The sequence below is a fragment of the Nelumbo nucifera genome, chromosome 3 (genome assembly GCF_055504915.1).
Source record: "Nelumbo nucifera cultivar China Antique chromosome 3, China Antique-T2T, whole genome shotgun sequence".
Classification (NCBI taxonomy): Eukaryota; Viridiplantae; Streptophyta; class Magnoliopsida; order Proteales; family Nelumbonaceae; genus Nelumbo; species Nelumbo nucifera.
This window is the reverse complement of record NC_142651.1, coordinates 19,462,589-19,479,435: the sequence shown is the minus strand read 5'-3', so window position 1 is coordinate 19,479,435 and position 16,847 is coordinate 19,462,589. Positions and strand designations below refer to the sequence as shown.

The following is a 16,847-nucleotide window of genomic DNA, read 5'->3' as shown; positions in this document are numbered from 1 at the left end:
TGCTAGGTCAGCCGCCCCGGGATCTCTGACTCCTCTCCTGCAGGTCACCCCAGTTTTCGTCATTGCTAGCAGCCAGATCATATCCAGTAGGGAGCAGCTAGATTATGCCACATCATTTGACACCGTCTGTGGGAAACTCGTTACTAAAAGCCGTTTATCTCTATTCCAAAAACCTAAAACATAAACCCATGGTTTCCTCAAGCAATGTTGGACAGCACACCGAAGCAAACGTCTCCAGGGGGCAACCTCAGTTCCCCACTGTCTGCGTAGGCCAGTTCACCATACCGCTCCCCGCGGATGGGATTTCCAGCACCTACTATACCTCAACCAACCGTGCCTATGAACGCCCCACTTCCTCTTGTAGTGGGTGCGACCTCCATTGAAACCCCACTTCCTCTGGTATACTATATGCGGGCTATCCAAGCCCAAATGCAGCAGGTCCAGCAGTTCCAACAGTACCAATAGCAAGTCCTGCACCATATGTACTAGCAGCAGTTCCCACCACTGTAGCAGAACCAACAACCAACCCCACCTTAGTGCCCGATCACCCTGAGAAAGCCTCGCTGCCAAAACAGCCGTTCCTGCTGGGGGGAGACCTCCCAGGCTTCGTCTCACAACAGGAAAGAAAAACAAGTTGTTCCTACCATCTCCCAACAAGTAAGCAGGTCGAGAGATACTCGACACACTAGAACCAGTCCACCTCGGCCCTCATGACCTGAAGGAACTCTTGCAGGAAACCGGTTTGAGGTCCTAGCCGAGGACTCCAGACAAGGCATTTCGGTCCGTAGTAGGCGGCAGTCTGAATCATTTCCAACCAAGGAACCATCTGACAGTGCGGAGGTCAGCAGCACTACTGCGGAGCCAGTCCAGCAGCAGCAAAGGAGACATGCTAGAGCACCTCGCGCTGTAAATCCAAGCCAGCCCGCAGGACCCGACCGACCTAAGCAGCCCAAAGGTAAGATGGGAGTAAGCTCGGAAATCACAAAAACTACTCCCCTTCTCTCTGTACCCTCTCCACTATCCTCCGAGCTCCTGGCTTCCCCGATGCCGACGAACTTCAGGGTCCCTTCCCTGGATAAGTATGACTGGTCTTTCGACCCAAATGATCACGTAGTTTCTTTCCAGTCCCAGATGCACCTCGCTGGGGCTGATGAAGCTTGCATGTGCGTTGCTTTCTCCACGACCTTCAAAGGGGTAGCTCGCACTTGGTACAAAAACCTCGTGCCAGGGACAGTCAAAAGTTGGGCGCAGCTCGTACAACTATTCACCCCGCACTTCATCACCAGTAAGAAGTGTCCGATGTCACAAGAAAACCTTCTCAGTATAGTCCAAAGGGAAGGAGAGTCGATTCGAAGCTACATCAAACGCTTCAATGACACTTGCCTACTAATCCCGAACTTAGACCTCGTCGTAAGACTCGCGGCAACAAAAAAGGGAATCACCCACAGGGAATTCAAATGGCATGTGGTGGGAAACAAACCCAAAGACATCACAGAATTCCTTAAGCTCGTCGATCAATTCATCGGGACCGAGGAAGAAATGAACCAACGGATCGAAGCCTCAACAGAGAAAAGAAAGAGAGAAGACCGCAGCTCGAACAACGGTGACGACAAAAGGAAGAAAAGCAAGTCCCTAACCAGGGGAGGGAACAGGGTGGATTTTCACCCCCGAGCTCCCCCAGTTGAGAGAACGAGCTTCACACCCCTCAACGCGAAGCGAGGGGAAATTCTCATGGCGATCAATGACACTTCTTTTGTGAAGTGGCCACCCCGATTAAGGGGGGACCCGGCCCTTAGAAATAAAAATGTATTTTGTCACTTTCATAGAGATCACGGTCATAGTACCGAAGGCTGTAAAAAACTCCACAACGAGATCGAAGAGCTCATCCGTCACGGCTACCTGAAAAATTTTGTACAAAGAAGTAATAAAAACCAGGTAGATCGACATGGGGAGCAAAGGAGAGATGCCCCCGAGCCTAGCAGCCAGCGCAACAAGCAACCGCAGAGATAGCCACCCGAGGAGAGACCGATCCGTGGGATGATCAACATGATCACTGGATTGGAGTGCGAAGAGCAGAATCCGCCGAAGCGGCTCAGGCCCGAAGACCTGATATTCTTCACGGAAGACGATGCGCGAGGGGTCCAGTACCCCCATGATGATGCACTAGTGATAAAGATGAGGGTCAACGACTTCGAGGTGAAGCGTATCCTGGTCGAATTCGGTAGCTCAGCAGACATCCTGTTCAAAGACGCGTTCGACAAGCTTCAGCTCCGAGAAGGCAACCTCAAACCGACAAGAACTCCACTGGTTGGCTTTAGCGGAGAGGAAGTCAGGCCCTTAGGGCGAATCTCAGTACTCGTGGAGATCAACACCTAGCCTAGCCTCGCGAGATTCGAGCACACCTTCTTGGTGGTCGCAACTCCCTCCCCGTACAACGTCATTATAGGTCGGCCCATCACCCGCGCGCTTCACGCAGTGGTGTCCACCTACTACTTGGCTATGAAGTTCCCTACGGACTTCGAGGTTGGAACAGTGCGAGGTGACCAGCTCGAGTCTCACAATTGCTACGTTGCCGCCCTCAAAGGGAAAGCCAAGCTGGCAGACGACCTTGAGATAGAGCGACCCGTAGAGTACTTCGAGGAGCGAGATATGCCAGCCTAAGGAACAATCCACATCCCTACCTCACTAGAAGATCCAGCCAGGACCCTATAGATCGGAGCAGCAATCAAGGAGCCTCTCCGCTCTCGGCTGGTAAGTTTTTTACTAAAAACATTAGATGTGTTTGCATGGTCCGCGACAAAGATGCTTGGTATAGATGCCAAGCTAATAGCTCACAAATTGAATACTGATCCATTAGTCAGGGCAGTTAGACAGAAAAAACACAATCTCGCCCCAGAGCGCTAGAGGATAGTTGATGAGGAGGTCGGGAAACTACTCGCAGCCGATTTCATCAGGGAGGTCCATTACCCGAGCTGGGTGGCTAACCCAGTTTTGGTAAAAAAGGCCAACGGTAAATGGCGCATGTGCGTCGATTTCACCAATCTGAATCGAGCTTGCCCGAAGGATTGTTTCCCACTCCCTAAGATCGACCGTATAGTGGACGCGACCTCAGGGCACGAGTTGCTGAGTTTTCTGGACGCATACTCGGGCTATAACCAGATCAAGACGGACCCCGCCGACGAGGAAAAGACAGCATTTGTAACTGAGCTAGGATTGTATTGTTACAAGGTCATGCCCTTCGAGCTAAAAAATGCCGGGGCAACCTTTCAAAGGCTTATCAACAAACTTTTTGAGTCGTTGATCGGCAATAAGGTTGAATGCTATGTAGACGACATGGTCGTCAAAACCCAGTTCTCAGACTATTTAATAAGTGACTTGCAATGTGCTTTTGAAATTCTACGCAAGTATAGTATGAGACTGAACCCCAACAAGTGTGTCTTTGGTGTCACATCGGGTAAATTCCTGGGTTACATAGTGAACCAACGTGGCATCGAAGCAAACCCTGAAAAGATAAAGGCCATCCTAGACATGAAGCTACCTTGCAAGCTGAAAGAAGTTCAGAGGCTGAATGGCCGCATGGCCGCCCTAAGCCGCTTCGTGTCCAAGTCAGCAGATCGCTGCCTACCTTTTTTCATGGGAATCAAGAAAAGTAAAGACTTCGAGTGGACCGAAGAATGCCAGCTCGCCTTCGACGAGCTGAAGAAGTACCTAGTTTGTATCCCGGTTCTAACCCGACCCGAGGAGGGTGATGTTTTAAAGTTGTACCTCTCCGCGAGCGATGAGGTGGTCAGCTCGATACTAATAAAAGAAGTAGATCGGGTCCAATGACCTATCTACTATGTGAGTAAAGTTTTGAAGGATACCGAAACCAGGTGCCCAAAGATCGAGAAATTGGCATACGCACTGGTCACAGCAGCTCAAAAGCTTCGCCCGTATTTCCAAGCTCACACAGTCATTGTCCTCACGAACAAACCCCTGAAGCAAGTCTTACTCAAGCCCGAGGTATCTAGCAGACTGACGAAGTGGGCCATCGAACTTAGCGAGTACGACCTCCGATACGAGCCTCAAACAGCGATCAAGGCTCAAGCCTTAGCCGACTATGTTGCAGAATGCACCTTCAGCACCGTAGCCCCCGAACTGATTGAGCTCGAACACAAAGAGGAGGCTTCGACCAGCGCGACACCGGCCCCGGTTAGAGCAAGGCCAACCAGGGACGAGGAGCCTTGGATCCTCCATGTAGACGGCTCATCCAATCAACAAGGAAGCGGAGCCGGCGCTATTTTGCACGAGCCGAGCGGGGTGAAGTTGGAGTACACACTTCGATTCGAGTTCGCGGCATCCAATAACGAAGTAGAGTATGAAGCATTACAAGCCAGACTCACACTGGCGAAAGAGGTACAAGCGAAACACATCATCGTCTGCAGCGATTCCCAGCTCGGGGTCAACTAGGTCACCGACAATTATGAAGCTCGCGACCTCACCATGGTTGCTTATTTAGCTAAGGTCTGGGAAGTTCTGTGCAGCTTCCAGTCATACTTTATCAGGCAGATCCCAAGGTCCGAGAATGCTGAGGCCGACGCCCTGTCCCTTTTAGCCAGCACAAGCAGCAACATCATGAGGACCATGTACATAGAGAATTTACCTCAACCCAGCATTCTCGGGGGGAGGGGGGGCAGAAGGGGTCGCTCCTGTTGCGCAAACAGAGCCGAGTTGGATTGACCCACTCGTGAGCTTCCTGCTTCACGGAACCCGACCCACAGATCGCAATGCGGCTAGAAGGGTAGAGCGACAGTCAGCCAAGTACGTCATGATAGACGAATGATTGTACCGAAGATCCTACACGCTCCCCTACTTGCACTGTTTGCGACCTTCAGAGGCTGAGCTTGTTCTCCACGACACTCATGAAGGCCTGTGCGGAGGACACTTGGGGGGCAGGGCTCTCGCCCAGAAAGTGCTACAGTAAGGATATTACTGGCCCACGATGAAGGCAGACGCACTTGAGCTCGTCAAGAAATGTGATAAATGCCAAAGGTACGCCAACATCCATCATCAACCTGCTTTCGACCTGAAGTATCTCACTAGCCCTTGGCCCTTCGCACAGTGGGGAATTGACATCCTTGGACCATTACCTCCAGCGATAGGACATAGGAGATTTCTGGTGGTAGTAGTGGATTACTTCACAAAGTGGGTAGAGGCGAAACCCTTGGTAACAATCCCAACACGAAATATACAAAACTTCTTCTAGAGGAGTATAGTGTGCCGCTTCGGACTACCTCGAGTACTTATCTCTGACAACGGCAAGCAGTTTGAAGATATCAAGTTTCAAAACTGGTGTGCCGAGATGGGGATACAGTAGAATTTAACTTCGGTGGCACACCCTCAAGCAAATGGGCAAGCAGAAGTCACGAACAGAGCTATACTCCATGGACTAAAAGCCCGCTTAGCCCGAGCTAAAAGACTATGGGTGGACGAGCTGCCTAGCGTGCTATGGGCCTATCGAACTCCCGTCAAGACCGCGACAGGTGAAACCCCCTTTAACCTCACCTACGGCACGGAAGCGGTAATCCCAGCCGAGATCGAGATACCTATACTGCGCCTGGAGGCGTACGACGACGAAGAAAATGATAACGAGCTCCGTACCAACCTCGACCTGGTGGAAGAAATACGGGACCTCGCATACATCCGGACCGCAGCCTACCAGCAAAGAATAGCTCGGTACTATAACGCCCGAGTCAAGAAGCGGCACTTTCGTGTCGGCGACCTAGTCCTTCGGAAAGTTATGGTGCCTGAGCCCGGTGTAGGTAAGCTCGGACCAAACTGGGAAGGTCCCTACTGAGTAAAGCGGGTACTTGGGGAAGGTACGTATGAACTCGAAACCCTAGAAGAAAAGTCAGTACCTCGAGCATGGAATATCAGTAATCTCAGGCGATACTACCTGTGATTGCCAAACTAAGGAGCGAACTGCAGAAACACCCCTAGAAAACCAAAGGCCAAGCTAACAATTGACCTCAGCACCAGCACAAGACCCAGTTGCCTCTTCGGCGTGGGCAAAGTTCAGGAGTGGACCTTAAGTCACTCCCAGAACCAAAGGGCCACAACAAGACCCAGTTGCCTCTTCGGCGTGGGCAAAGTTCAGGAGTGGACCTTAAGTCGCTCCCAGAGCCTAAGGGCCACAGCAATACCCAGTTGCCTCTTCGGCGTGGGCAAAGTTCAGGAGTGGACTATGAGTCGCTCCCAAAGCCTAAGGGCTATACTGCTGCATAAGACACATTCGTCTCTTCGGCATGGGCAAAGTCCAGGAGGGTGGACTAAGTTATTGCTTAAGACCTAGTCACCTCTTCGGCATGGGAAAAACCCGGGAGTGGACCTTAAGTCGCTCCCGGAGCCTAAGGGCTAAGGTACCGAACTGGCAGAGAGCTTGGTACCTAGTCGGCTTGACACCTCAAAGGCAGCTTGGCACCCAGTTAGCCTGGCACCTCACAAGAAGCTCGGCACTCCCAAGTCCCAGTCGCCTCCTCGGCATGGGCACTCAAGACCCAGTTGCCTCTTCGGCATGGGCAAACCCAAGGAGACTGGACCTTAAGTTGCTCCCAGGGCCTAAGGGCTAAAAACACCAAACTAACGAAAACTTCGACAAGTCGGGCCTGAAGAGGACAAACCAACATTTAAGCAAGTAGCCCGTGCGCGGAGTACATTACATGATGTTACCCCTACTGATAGCCATAGCAGGCAGCTCGGGGCGACAAACACTTGGAAAAATTCCACTCTGGTTACCGTTACTTGTTACCAAGCTTGGTAACTCGACGGTTCGGGGTAATCCACACAGAATTGGAGTAACAAACACTTGGGCAAATTTTATTTTGGTTATCCTTACTGGTTATCTTACTCGATAGCTCGACAATTAGGGTAATCTACACATTAAATTACCTAGGTCGGGGCTCACTCTCACTTAGAATTATTTTGCACTCAGGTTACTTAGAAACAGTATACTTCATTAATGAAAAAGTTCAAGTACAGGAATTTTACTATGACCCGAGCTCAATGGCCCCGGGGTGTACATCCACAATTCAAAACAAAAGAGAGAGAGAGAGAGAGAGAGAGAGAGAGAGAGAGAAAGAACAACAAGCTATCACGCGGAGGGGTCCACCACTTCAACCTCATCATCACTCTCCTCCCCTGGGGAGTCTGGATCCTCATCCGCCGCCTTGGCCACGCCGGAGTCTAAGCCTGTCATCGTGACGTCACCAAGGTTGAGATCGGGGAACTTCTGCCGGACCAGGTACCAACACAGCTTGAACCCAGAGCGATAAGAGCTCGAGCCGTATTCGACCTGCAGGGCCTTGAACTCCGGGGACTCTTTGAAGCTCTCGATGGCCTTTTTCCTTTCTTTTGCGATGGTAGTCTCGAAGATTTCGGGGCGCTCTTTAACCGTGGCCTCGAGGTTCACGACCTCTCACTGAAGCCGCGCCTTCTCCTCAACCAGCGCGGAGATCTATCCTTCATGGGTCAAGATCAGATGCTTCTGGGCCTCAACCGACTTTTTGGCTCTAAGTACCTCACCCCGAGTCAGGTACAGCTCGCGGTGGAGCTTCTGCACCTCCGTCTTGGCGTCACGAGCTTCCTTTGAACCGATCGCCGATTGGCAGGCCAACGCATGACCAGTAGAGTTAGCCTACCAAAAGAAAACTGAGGTGAGTCAAAAAAAAAGAAAAGAAAAAGGGGGGGGAGAAGAAAAAGGCATAATGCTCACCACCGTACAGTGACTGGCGATTAGTCCCAAAAGCTGGCTCGTAGACATCGCCCACCTCGCGACTTTGTAGTGGAAGACGACATCCCGACTCTTACGCATGGCGAGCACGTAGTCCATAATGCTCTCTTGCGAGCTCGGAGGAGTACTCTCTGGTGCGATACCCGCTTCCACGGGTGCAGACGAACTCTCCGGCTCTTGGTGGCGAGCTCCCTCACGGTGGTCCTCGTCCGTAACCGCCTCAGGAGTAGCAGGTTGGACCTCTTCCTAGGGAGGCCCAGTGGAGACCGGCTCCATGATTAAGACCTCAGATGAAAGACCGACCTCCTGGCACGATCTCTTCGCATCCCTCTTCTTCCCCTTCTGGGAGCTTCTCAAGAGACTTTCTACATTGACCGACATGGTAACTGCAAAAATGAAAAATAAGATTAGCCACGAACTAATCAGAACCTTAAAAAAGCAAAAAATCCAAGGTGACCAACTAGGACTCAAGCCGGCCTGCACGAGCTTATCTTCGACGAGGTAGTCCGCACAAATGAAGCCGAGCTCCACCCAAGACTTGAGTGTCTCCCTTGTCTTCAGGTCTAGTCTAACACCAGAATCCTGAATGCCTGGCCTCCAATGGGTTGGGAAAGACCACCCCTCGGGGTTACGGACCATGAAGTAATCCCGTTTCCAGGCCGGGATCCTGTTGGGAAGTTTGTGCCTAGCCACGAGCTGCTCTTCAAAAATCACAATCTCATTGTGATTGTGTTCCCAAGGGAAGTTACCTAAGGGGAGACTGTAGGAGAACTCTCTCGGGAGGTTGTACCAGCACACTAAGGCCTGGAGCCGGTCCAAGGTCATTGTTGAAGGGCCAAAGTTGTCTAGCACCCGACCTTGTTGAGAAGTGGATGCCAGACTACCCAAGGCCTCCCGTGCCTCCCGGGGTGATTGTACCTCGGGAAGGCCACAAATTGCCTCTAAGCCCGAAGTAGCCTCGTCTCGGCTATCGACCTGGGCCGAGGTACCCTCCTCGGCCTCATCTAAAAGACTATCAGAACTAGAGGAAGACATGGAACTGAATCGAACTAAAAAGAAATGCGAAGGGAGACTCACCAAAGAGGGACGACCGAACTGGAAGAAAGTGGCGAACTAGAAAACCTGAGCTAAAGAAGCTTAGCGTGACCTTAGATCGAAGACTAGTAAGCTTGTGGCGAAGGAAATGAGTCTCGGGTCTCCCTATTTATAGCCACTGTATCGAAGAAGCAACGGTCAAGATCAAAGCAATCCGACGAATCCTAAGAAAACCAGTTGCACTACCCTCGAGATCAAAAATAGTTTAGCGCATTTTTTGGAGTCCGCGGAATCTATAGATCGTGTGATGTTTGCGCGTAAATCGCACGCGATCTAACAGAGCAGCCTAGACTTCGAGCCAAAATCCACTTGTCACGTCGTAAACTGCCCGCACTGGGTTGTGACCCCTAGCTCGGGGAGTGGGGGGCAATTGATGAAGGGGAATTTGGCCCGACCTCATAATCAAGAGACACGCGGACATGACTCAACACGGGTGACAGCTCAACATAGATTAGCTCGCTACAAAGCAACCTCGGGTACGCTAGCACCCTGAACTAAAGTTACTTCGGGCTAAGATCGTCCCGGTACCAGTTCGTGAGCAGGACAACAGTGCCAAGTCCGCTACAGGTCGAGCTCGGACAGATGAGCCACCACGGAACAGGCCTACCTCAGTGCAAGATCACTTCGGTACTGAAGCACTTCGGCATTCGGGGCAGATCAAGTTTGTGAAACGCGAAGTCAAGCAGCTCGCCACCAAGCAGCCCGACACTTCGTGAGCAGCCCGTTGCCTAGTCTGATCGACCTCCGCATGGCAACCTCGAGGAACGCACCTCCGTACTCTGCATCCCTCAGAACCGTACTTTGTAACAGCTACATTAGTTCACCCACTCCCTGGTTCAGACGGGGATGGCCAACCTCACCGCGAGAGACGTTACTCCCAACTAACACGGTAACGGATCTGACAAAGCGACCTACTCCACCTAACCTGTCAGGATTCCAGTATATAAAGACTTCACCCCTAGGGGCGTATGTATGTTTTTTATGCGTAATCTTTGCTCTCTAGCTCTCAAACTCACTATTCATCATCTTCAAGCTCTCTACTACAGCTACTATGTGCTAACTTAGCCATCGAAGTGTCCCTGCCGGGTCAGCCGCCCCGGGATCTCTGGCTCCTCTCTTGCAGGTTACCCCAGTTTTCGTCATTGCTAGCAGCCAAATCATATCTAGTAGGGAGCAGCCGAAATATGCGACATCACTTACCATTTTTGCTCCCCAAGACCAAAAAAACTTTTTTCCATCGGAGCATCAACTATTCGGATGAACATTTTTAGCTCAGAGAAAGGAAGTGATCTTGGGATGGTATTTTGCCTCCACCGCTGCAATATCAATGGTACAGCCATGGTTCCTGAGATAAGAAGATCTCCATATCCGATTTTTTCTTAAAAATGATCCACAATATTTCATCTTTTAGCCATATGACTTCGTATTTGCAATTTGGCCAAAATTTTTTTACCTTTTGTAGAACTCCAAATGCATTCATCTGCTTATCCGCAATGACTTTTCCGTAGATGGCCTTATTGAATCTTTCCTCTATCTTCCGCTGTTTTTCTTTGATTTTTCCTTCATCTGGAATTTTTCTTTGGGGAATATCTGATGTCATTTTTACGAGTCACGAATCTGTAGATTATTCTAAAAGAAAAGAGAGTCACTTTATTCTTCACTTGTTTAATAGAGCTTGAAAGTTGGTGAAACGAAGTTATTACCTTCCATTCCATTCGACCGGGTTATGGAGCTCACATTCTCTAATCACGTTACAATTCAAAGCATGCCACCCTAAAATAATAATTGGGAGTTGGGACAAGGCTTAGTTGAGTCGAGTACCATATAATCTAAAATGGGGTCCCCGAATATCCGACCTAGATCCAACCATTATGAAAAGTTTGTTCAATGTGTACTTGAGGTTAATAAGAGAAAAGAAAAGAGGAGGTTGTCTCGTCATATCAAGAATGGGTAATGACTGTCCTTGCCAAACATGGATTGAAGACATGAACACATCGGTGGTGTATAGTTCAAAGAATGTACATAGTTCATTATAATCTCGTGATCCGTATACCCATTCTCCACGACTTTATGATCCGTATACCCATTTCTGTTTTTGTTCACTTGACCATTCTCCGTTGGCCTTTCCACATGAATTGATTATTGGGTTCATTTTATTCTCTTCCACCATCATTCCAACGTGATGCATTGAACTGCAAATCCTCCGAAAGTCTTTTAACCGAAGGATCAGGATTCAGGAATACATTTCAATCTTGAATACAGGTGAAGGGTGTTGTACCAGGTACAGAAGCGCAATTACTAAGAACACCTCTACAATTCCTTGTATTGTCTGTCAAAAGACACTCTTCCGTCTCAGGGTCTCAGCAGCTTCGTACGTATCTCCGATAGTTGCGTGAACCACGAAGCAATAACTACAACTACGGTTGTACGAGTACGAGTAGAGGATTCGCAGTCTACTTAAAGTTTCTGTCCTTTCAAAAATGAACATCAAGATGATGGTGCAGGGATATGTTATCCAAATTATCACAGTGAGGTTACGACTGGGGGCACCCTTTAAAATAATGCAAAATCTGGGGTCCGTCCGTCTGTCTGAAGCACCCTGCAACTGCAACGTAGCTCAATATATCTCCTACAGAGAAATCGACGAGAAAATCGATTAGATCTTGGATGGTTAGATTCTTGACCAAACAAAAACCCTTTAAATAAGATTTAAAACTCTGCTCCCAAGGTTTAAAGAAGGACATGCAAGAAAAGTTTAAAAAACAATCTTTATATGGTTGGCAATGTCAGTTGCTAGCTCAAAGCTGGTATAAATATGGCTAAAATATGGGATTAAAAATACAAAATAAAAGGTAAAAAAAGTAAATAAAGAAAATAAAAATTTAAAAAATAAAGGTGGTGAAGAAAGCTTGGTGTGTTTTTTTGTATATTTTACAGTAGCAGTGGCGGTGGTTAATCATTCAATGGCTCTCTTTCTGATGCAAGCGTGGGTATAAATGCTGAACCTTTGCCATTAATCCTCTCTTTTACCCTTCAAAGGCCCGGTCTCTCTTTTTCTCTTTATCTCTTCCCACTGTTCATGGTTGTTTTCTCCCAGGGGAGGGGCACCGGACATGGCAGTTTAGCAGTTTTCTGAGCAAAAACAGGAACGCAGCCCATATTCAACAAAGGTGCAGTAAAGGTTTCAATGAAGAACAGAATGCCAAAAGTAGCAGCGAATCTCAAGTGGGTATCTTTCCCTTTCCACTTTTGGGTCGGGTCTTTCTCTGGTTCAGAGCTCGGTCTGAAGCTCTGACTAGGGCTTTTATTTTTTACTACAGGGCTTTGAGTGGTTGGTTTTGATCCTGAAATCAATGTTTTTTTGTTGTTTCTTGACTTCTTCAGGGGACTTTTCTGCTCTGCCTTTCAAGTGGGTTTATGTTGCTTGGTTCTTCCCTTGTGTAATTTTGAAGTAGCAAATTTAGTGATAGCTCTGGGAGTGTAGCAGTTTTACTTGTGTGGTTTCTATTACATATCAATATACTTTTGTTTTTTTACATATCAATATACTTGGGCTGGCCTTGTTTTATATTGCTATTTCAAGATTTGAAGTCGACTCTCGTAATCTTTTGTTATTTATTTTCAGCTGATTTCATCTCTACTTTGGAAGTTATATTAGCTTTGATGTTCGTTGGAAGACTTTTGAGTTCTTTATTTAATTTTTGATCTTTGTTTAGTGTTTTTTGTGCATTTGGGATTGTTTTTCTTTGCCAGATTTGGGCTTCTATTTATTTGGTTGACTATTCTGGATGTTGTACATTGCTCGTTGTTTGCTCAAACCAGTTTTTGGTTAGGGAAAGATATCCTGTTTTTTTCCTGCTGCTTTTGCTGCACTTTCTGTCGAGGTTAGATGGATATGGGTGACAAAGATAAATTTGGTTTGGAGAAGGGAAGTGGAGATCCCGTCAACTATCATTCATCTAATATGTCTACGGATTGGAGATTTGGGGGTGCCAATATCTCTAATCAGTCAATGGGTTTGGTTCCTACAGACAATTCCATCCCTGTTCGCAAAGGGGATCTGATGGGTTCATCTGTTTCTCTGGTAAACTCATTTTGTCCAACCATTTGGGACCACCCCAATTCACTGAACTTGGGTTTTTGCGATAGTAATGCACAAACCGGTACGAACACCTCCAACACAGTAGCTATCAGGAAAGGGATTCCTGTTTGTTCAAGCACTAGTATTGATAAAGCTCTGGACATAGGCTGGAATCCCACAATATCAAAGGGTGGGGTGTTCTTGCAAAGCAACACTGGAATCATTCCCCAGAGCTTATCTCAGTTCCCAGCGGATGCTGACTTCATTGAGAGAGCTGCTCGTTTTTCATGTTTCAATGCTGGGAATTTTAGTGATATGATGAATCCTTTCAGCATTCCACAAACCTTGGTCCCCTATTCAAAGGGTGGAACAGTTCAGGCCCCAATTCAGAACAATGAGATGCATTTGCCTGAAGCTGCCAAAGAAGTCACCCCATCTGCTGATCATGGAGCCACTGAAGGGAATCCTATAGAAAATGAGAGACAAACTGGGAATTTTATGAGGCATCCTGATGAAGAAAAACAAGGAATTGGGGTTTCTAGCAACGAGTCTGATGAAGCCGATTTTAGTGGTAGTGGTGATGGGCAGGGGGATCCATCTATGTTGGAGAGTGCAGGTGGGGATCCTTCTTCCAGTAAAGGAATTAGCATCAAGAAAAGGAAAAGGAGTGGTCAGGTAGAAATAATGCTTCTGATTTGTTAATTTCTACCCTATCCTACTTAATTATTTCTTCTTTGATTTTTCTAACATGTTTTAGTAATTTTCTATGGAAGGATAATGAGCTTGACCAAGTTAAGGGAGCCCAAGTACCTGGTGAGGGTGCAAAGGATAACACTGAAACCAAGCAGAAAGGTGACCAAAATCTAACATCAGCTACTGCAAAACCTGCTGGGAAACATGGTAAAGATAGCTCCCAGCCGTCTGATGCACCAAAAGAAGATTACATTCATGTCAGAGCACGAAGGGGTCAGGCAACAAACAGCCATAGCCTTGCAGAAAGAGTAACATTCTTCTACTATAAATTTCTTTTATATAGTCTATTTTTGCCATGAAGATTTTGGTAATAGCATATCTCCTTTTCTTTTGGTCAAAACATAGGTACGAAGAGAAAAGATCAGTGAGAGGATGAAATTTCTTCAAGACCTTGTCCCTGGTTGTAGCAAGGTATTTTATCTGGTGTTGGGAGTTCATTTAACTGAATTTCTCATGACTCAATTGTGTCTGTGGTTCATTTTATGAGGTGTGCTGGTTTTACAGGTCACAGGGAAGGCAGTCATGCTAGATGAAATCATTAACTACGTACAGTCGCTGCAACGGCAGGTTGAGGTATGGTGGTTGTAAGACTTAGAAATCTCTTAATTGCGTAATTGTGTACTCACAGGTGCTTCAAATTTTAAAAGGATTGTTGATTGGGAAAATGGACCTGAATCCCGGAATTGGGTTACATAGGAGACATGATTTGACACAATAGTTGATATAGAACAGGAAAATAGCATATATCCTGGATCTTTGTGCTTCTCATCCTATTGTATATACTGTGATACTGTCATAGTGTATGTTGATATTTGCCATAGTTAGTATTAAGAACTTTGTTGGTTCATGGTTGAAAATATGAAAAGTTCTCTCTTGTAGTTTTTGTCGATGAAACTTGCAGCTGTCAATCCACGGTTGGACTTCAATATTGAAGGCTTCCTAGCCAAAGATGTAAGTGAAGTCGCATAAACACATAGATGCAAAATTTATACATGAATACTTTATTTTGATTTCTTTCATGTTCTAACTATTTGCTGCTTCACAACAGATCCTTCAGGCACGTGGTGGTTCTTCTACAATGGGCTTTTCTCCAGATATGGGGATGTCTCATCCCCAGCTACATCCATCTCAACAGGGATTGATCCAAGCTGGAATTCCTGGCATGGGAAGCCCCTCTGATGCACTTAGAAGGACCATTAATTCACAATTGACAGCAATGAGTGGTGGATACAAGGAACCAACTCAGGTACCATGCCTTCCTTGCAAAATTAACACCACTCGTTTGAATCCCATTGCTTTTCAATCCCCTTTTTTTTCTGAGACCTCACTTGTTATCCCAATGGATCATTTCACTTTTTCTCTTTCCATCTTGGAATCTTTTGATAAATGCTTAGCAAATAGACAAAAAATTAAGTATATAAACTAGCTGTATAAGGCAATAAATCTCTAAAAAACAGAGAGAGAGAGAGCTGTATAAATAAATAAAAATGAAAAGGACTTCTACTTTGTGATGTCAGTGAGGCAAGCAAGTCTCCATAAGCCAAGACTTCTTTTGGGTATTTTTGGTGGGCCACATTATGAAAGTACAAAGTAAAGCATGCATTTTTTTAATTTTAGATGGATGGAAGTCTTAATTTGGTTTTGCAGTCTCCTTACATCTTAATTATCTACAGCTACCCAACATGTGGGTTGATGATGAGCTTCACAATGTTGTCCAGATGAACTACGGTGCTAGTGTTCCTTTCAACAACCAAGAGTTAAATGGTAGAGTTTCTGTTTATCCTATGTGGATCATCAGTTAGTGTTGCCTATGGTTTGCTCACAGTTAAAATTTATCCTTTGCATTTGCAGGTTCTTTGCCACCGGGGCATATGAAAGTTGAGCTTTGATCGACATCTTCTGCATCTAGTTCCACTTAGAATCACGACCTTCTAGTTTAAGAGGGATGATAAGAGGAAATTTCTCATCCATTTTTTTTTACTGGGAGGATCTTTCTGTTACTTTAGATATTATGAATCTGGAGCCATGGCTGAGGGTCACTAGTTGCTTGTACAGCTGGAGGGGAAAGCAACTCAGCCTCCAAAGATTCTCAGGTATATTATACAGCTAAAATTGTTTTCTGAGTAGTATATATATGCAAAATAGGAAATCCATTGTATATGGAGATAAAGAGTTAGTTTCCTCTGGGAATGATGTGGATGCTGAGAGTGCTGTAAAAGGAATCTTTTACTGAAGCTTGAGGGAGATGGGTAAGATGCTCAATGGGTTCTCTCATTGAATTTGCTGCGAATCTTGACAGGTTTTGAGGGGAGATCAGTTCCTTGGGTTTTGGATTTGCAGTTGAAATTATGGTTGTATTGTTTCAGTTCTAATAGAAGAAATGTAAGTTGTAAGTTTTACCAAATATTAACAAATGAAAATCATTTTTCATTTTTTTCCTTGTTCCTGGATGGTTATCTTGTTGAAAGTGAATTCTTTCTGATGCATAGAAGAGAAATTATTTTAGAGCTCCCTTTATTAGTTTTAGTGGCAAAATAACCCATGGCAAGCTGCAGTTAACTGTTAATTTTGAATTACAAGTTTAGAACTTCAAAATGTGTGTGTGTGAGAGAGAGAGAAACAAAAAAAAGATCACTAGATTCCCTGTCTAGTAGAATCAATAACATGTCGCTATCGACTTCTGTTCGGACAACTCGCATTTTCCTACACAGAGTAACAAAAAAGACAAGACTAAATGGCCGTCGCGATCGAACGAGTCCGCTTCTGAACCAGCTGAAATATTCTCTTGGTCTCTAAAATGTAGTGATGAAGTCCAGTGGAACCAATATATTCGACATCATCTAGCAAAACGAGACTGCAAAAAGCTGTTCTAAAGATCCAACGAAAGCATGGGAGGCGTCAAAAATGCTAATAACCAAACAAAAGTATAGAGGAGGTAAAGGGAAAACCCAGTTTCTGGCAGATTTGATAGGCCATGAGTTGCATACGGTCAGACGGGTCTGTCAGCAACAGGACATTATTGGCCCTGTAATTCATGGTGTTCAAAATCTGTAGGTACGGAACTTGCAGAGGTGATCTACTTTGACTTGAGATTCCCTTCTCGTTAGGGCCTAAGCAGTTTACCGCCCGTAAAGTTTCAGGCGACCCCTT

The 16,847-nt window shown here is 46.4% G+C and overlaps 1 protein-coding gene across 1 annotated transcript; it reads left to right on the top strand.

Moving 5' to 3' along the window:
- The first annotated feature begins 11,948 nt into the window (after positions 1–11,948).
- Positions 11,949–16,133, top strand: LOC104600291 (transcription factor bHLH49). Its single transcript, XM_010263179.3, has 9 exons — positions 11,949–12,088; positions 12,248–13,619; positions 13,718–13,945; positions 14,043–14,108; positions 14,202–14,270; positions 14,577–14,648; positions 14,746–14,943; positions 15,371–15,461; positions 15,549–16,133. Exons 2-9 carry the CDS (start codon positions 12,753–12,755, stop codon positions 15,584–15,586), a joined length of 1,629 nt encoding a protein of 542 aa, XP_010261481.1. The 5' UTR covers positions 11,949–12,088; positions 12,248–12,752; the 3' UTR covers positions 15,587–16,133.
- Positions 16,134–16,847: the final 714 nt, after the last annotated feature.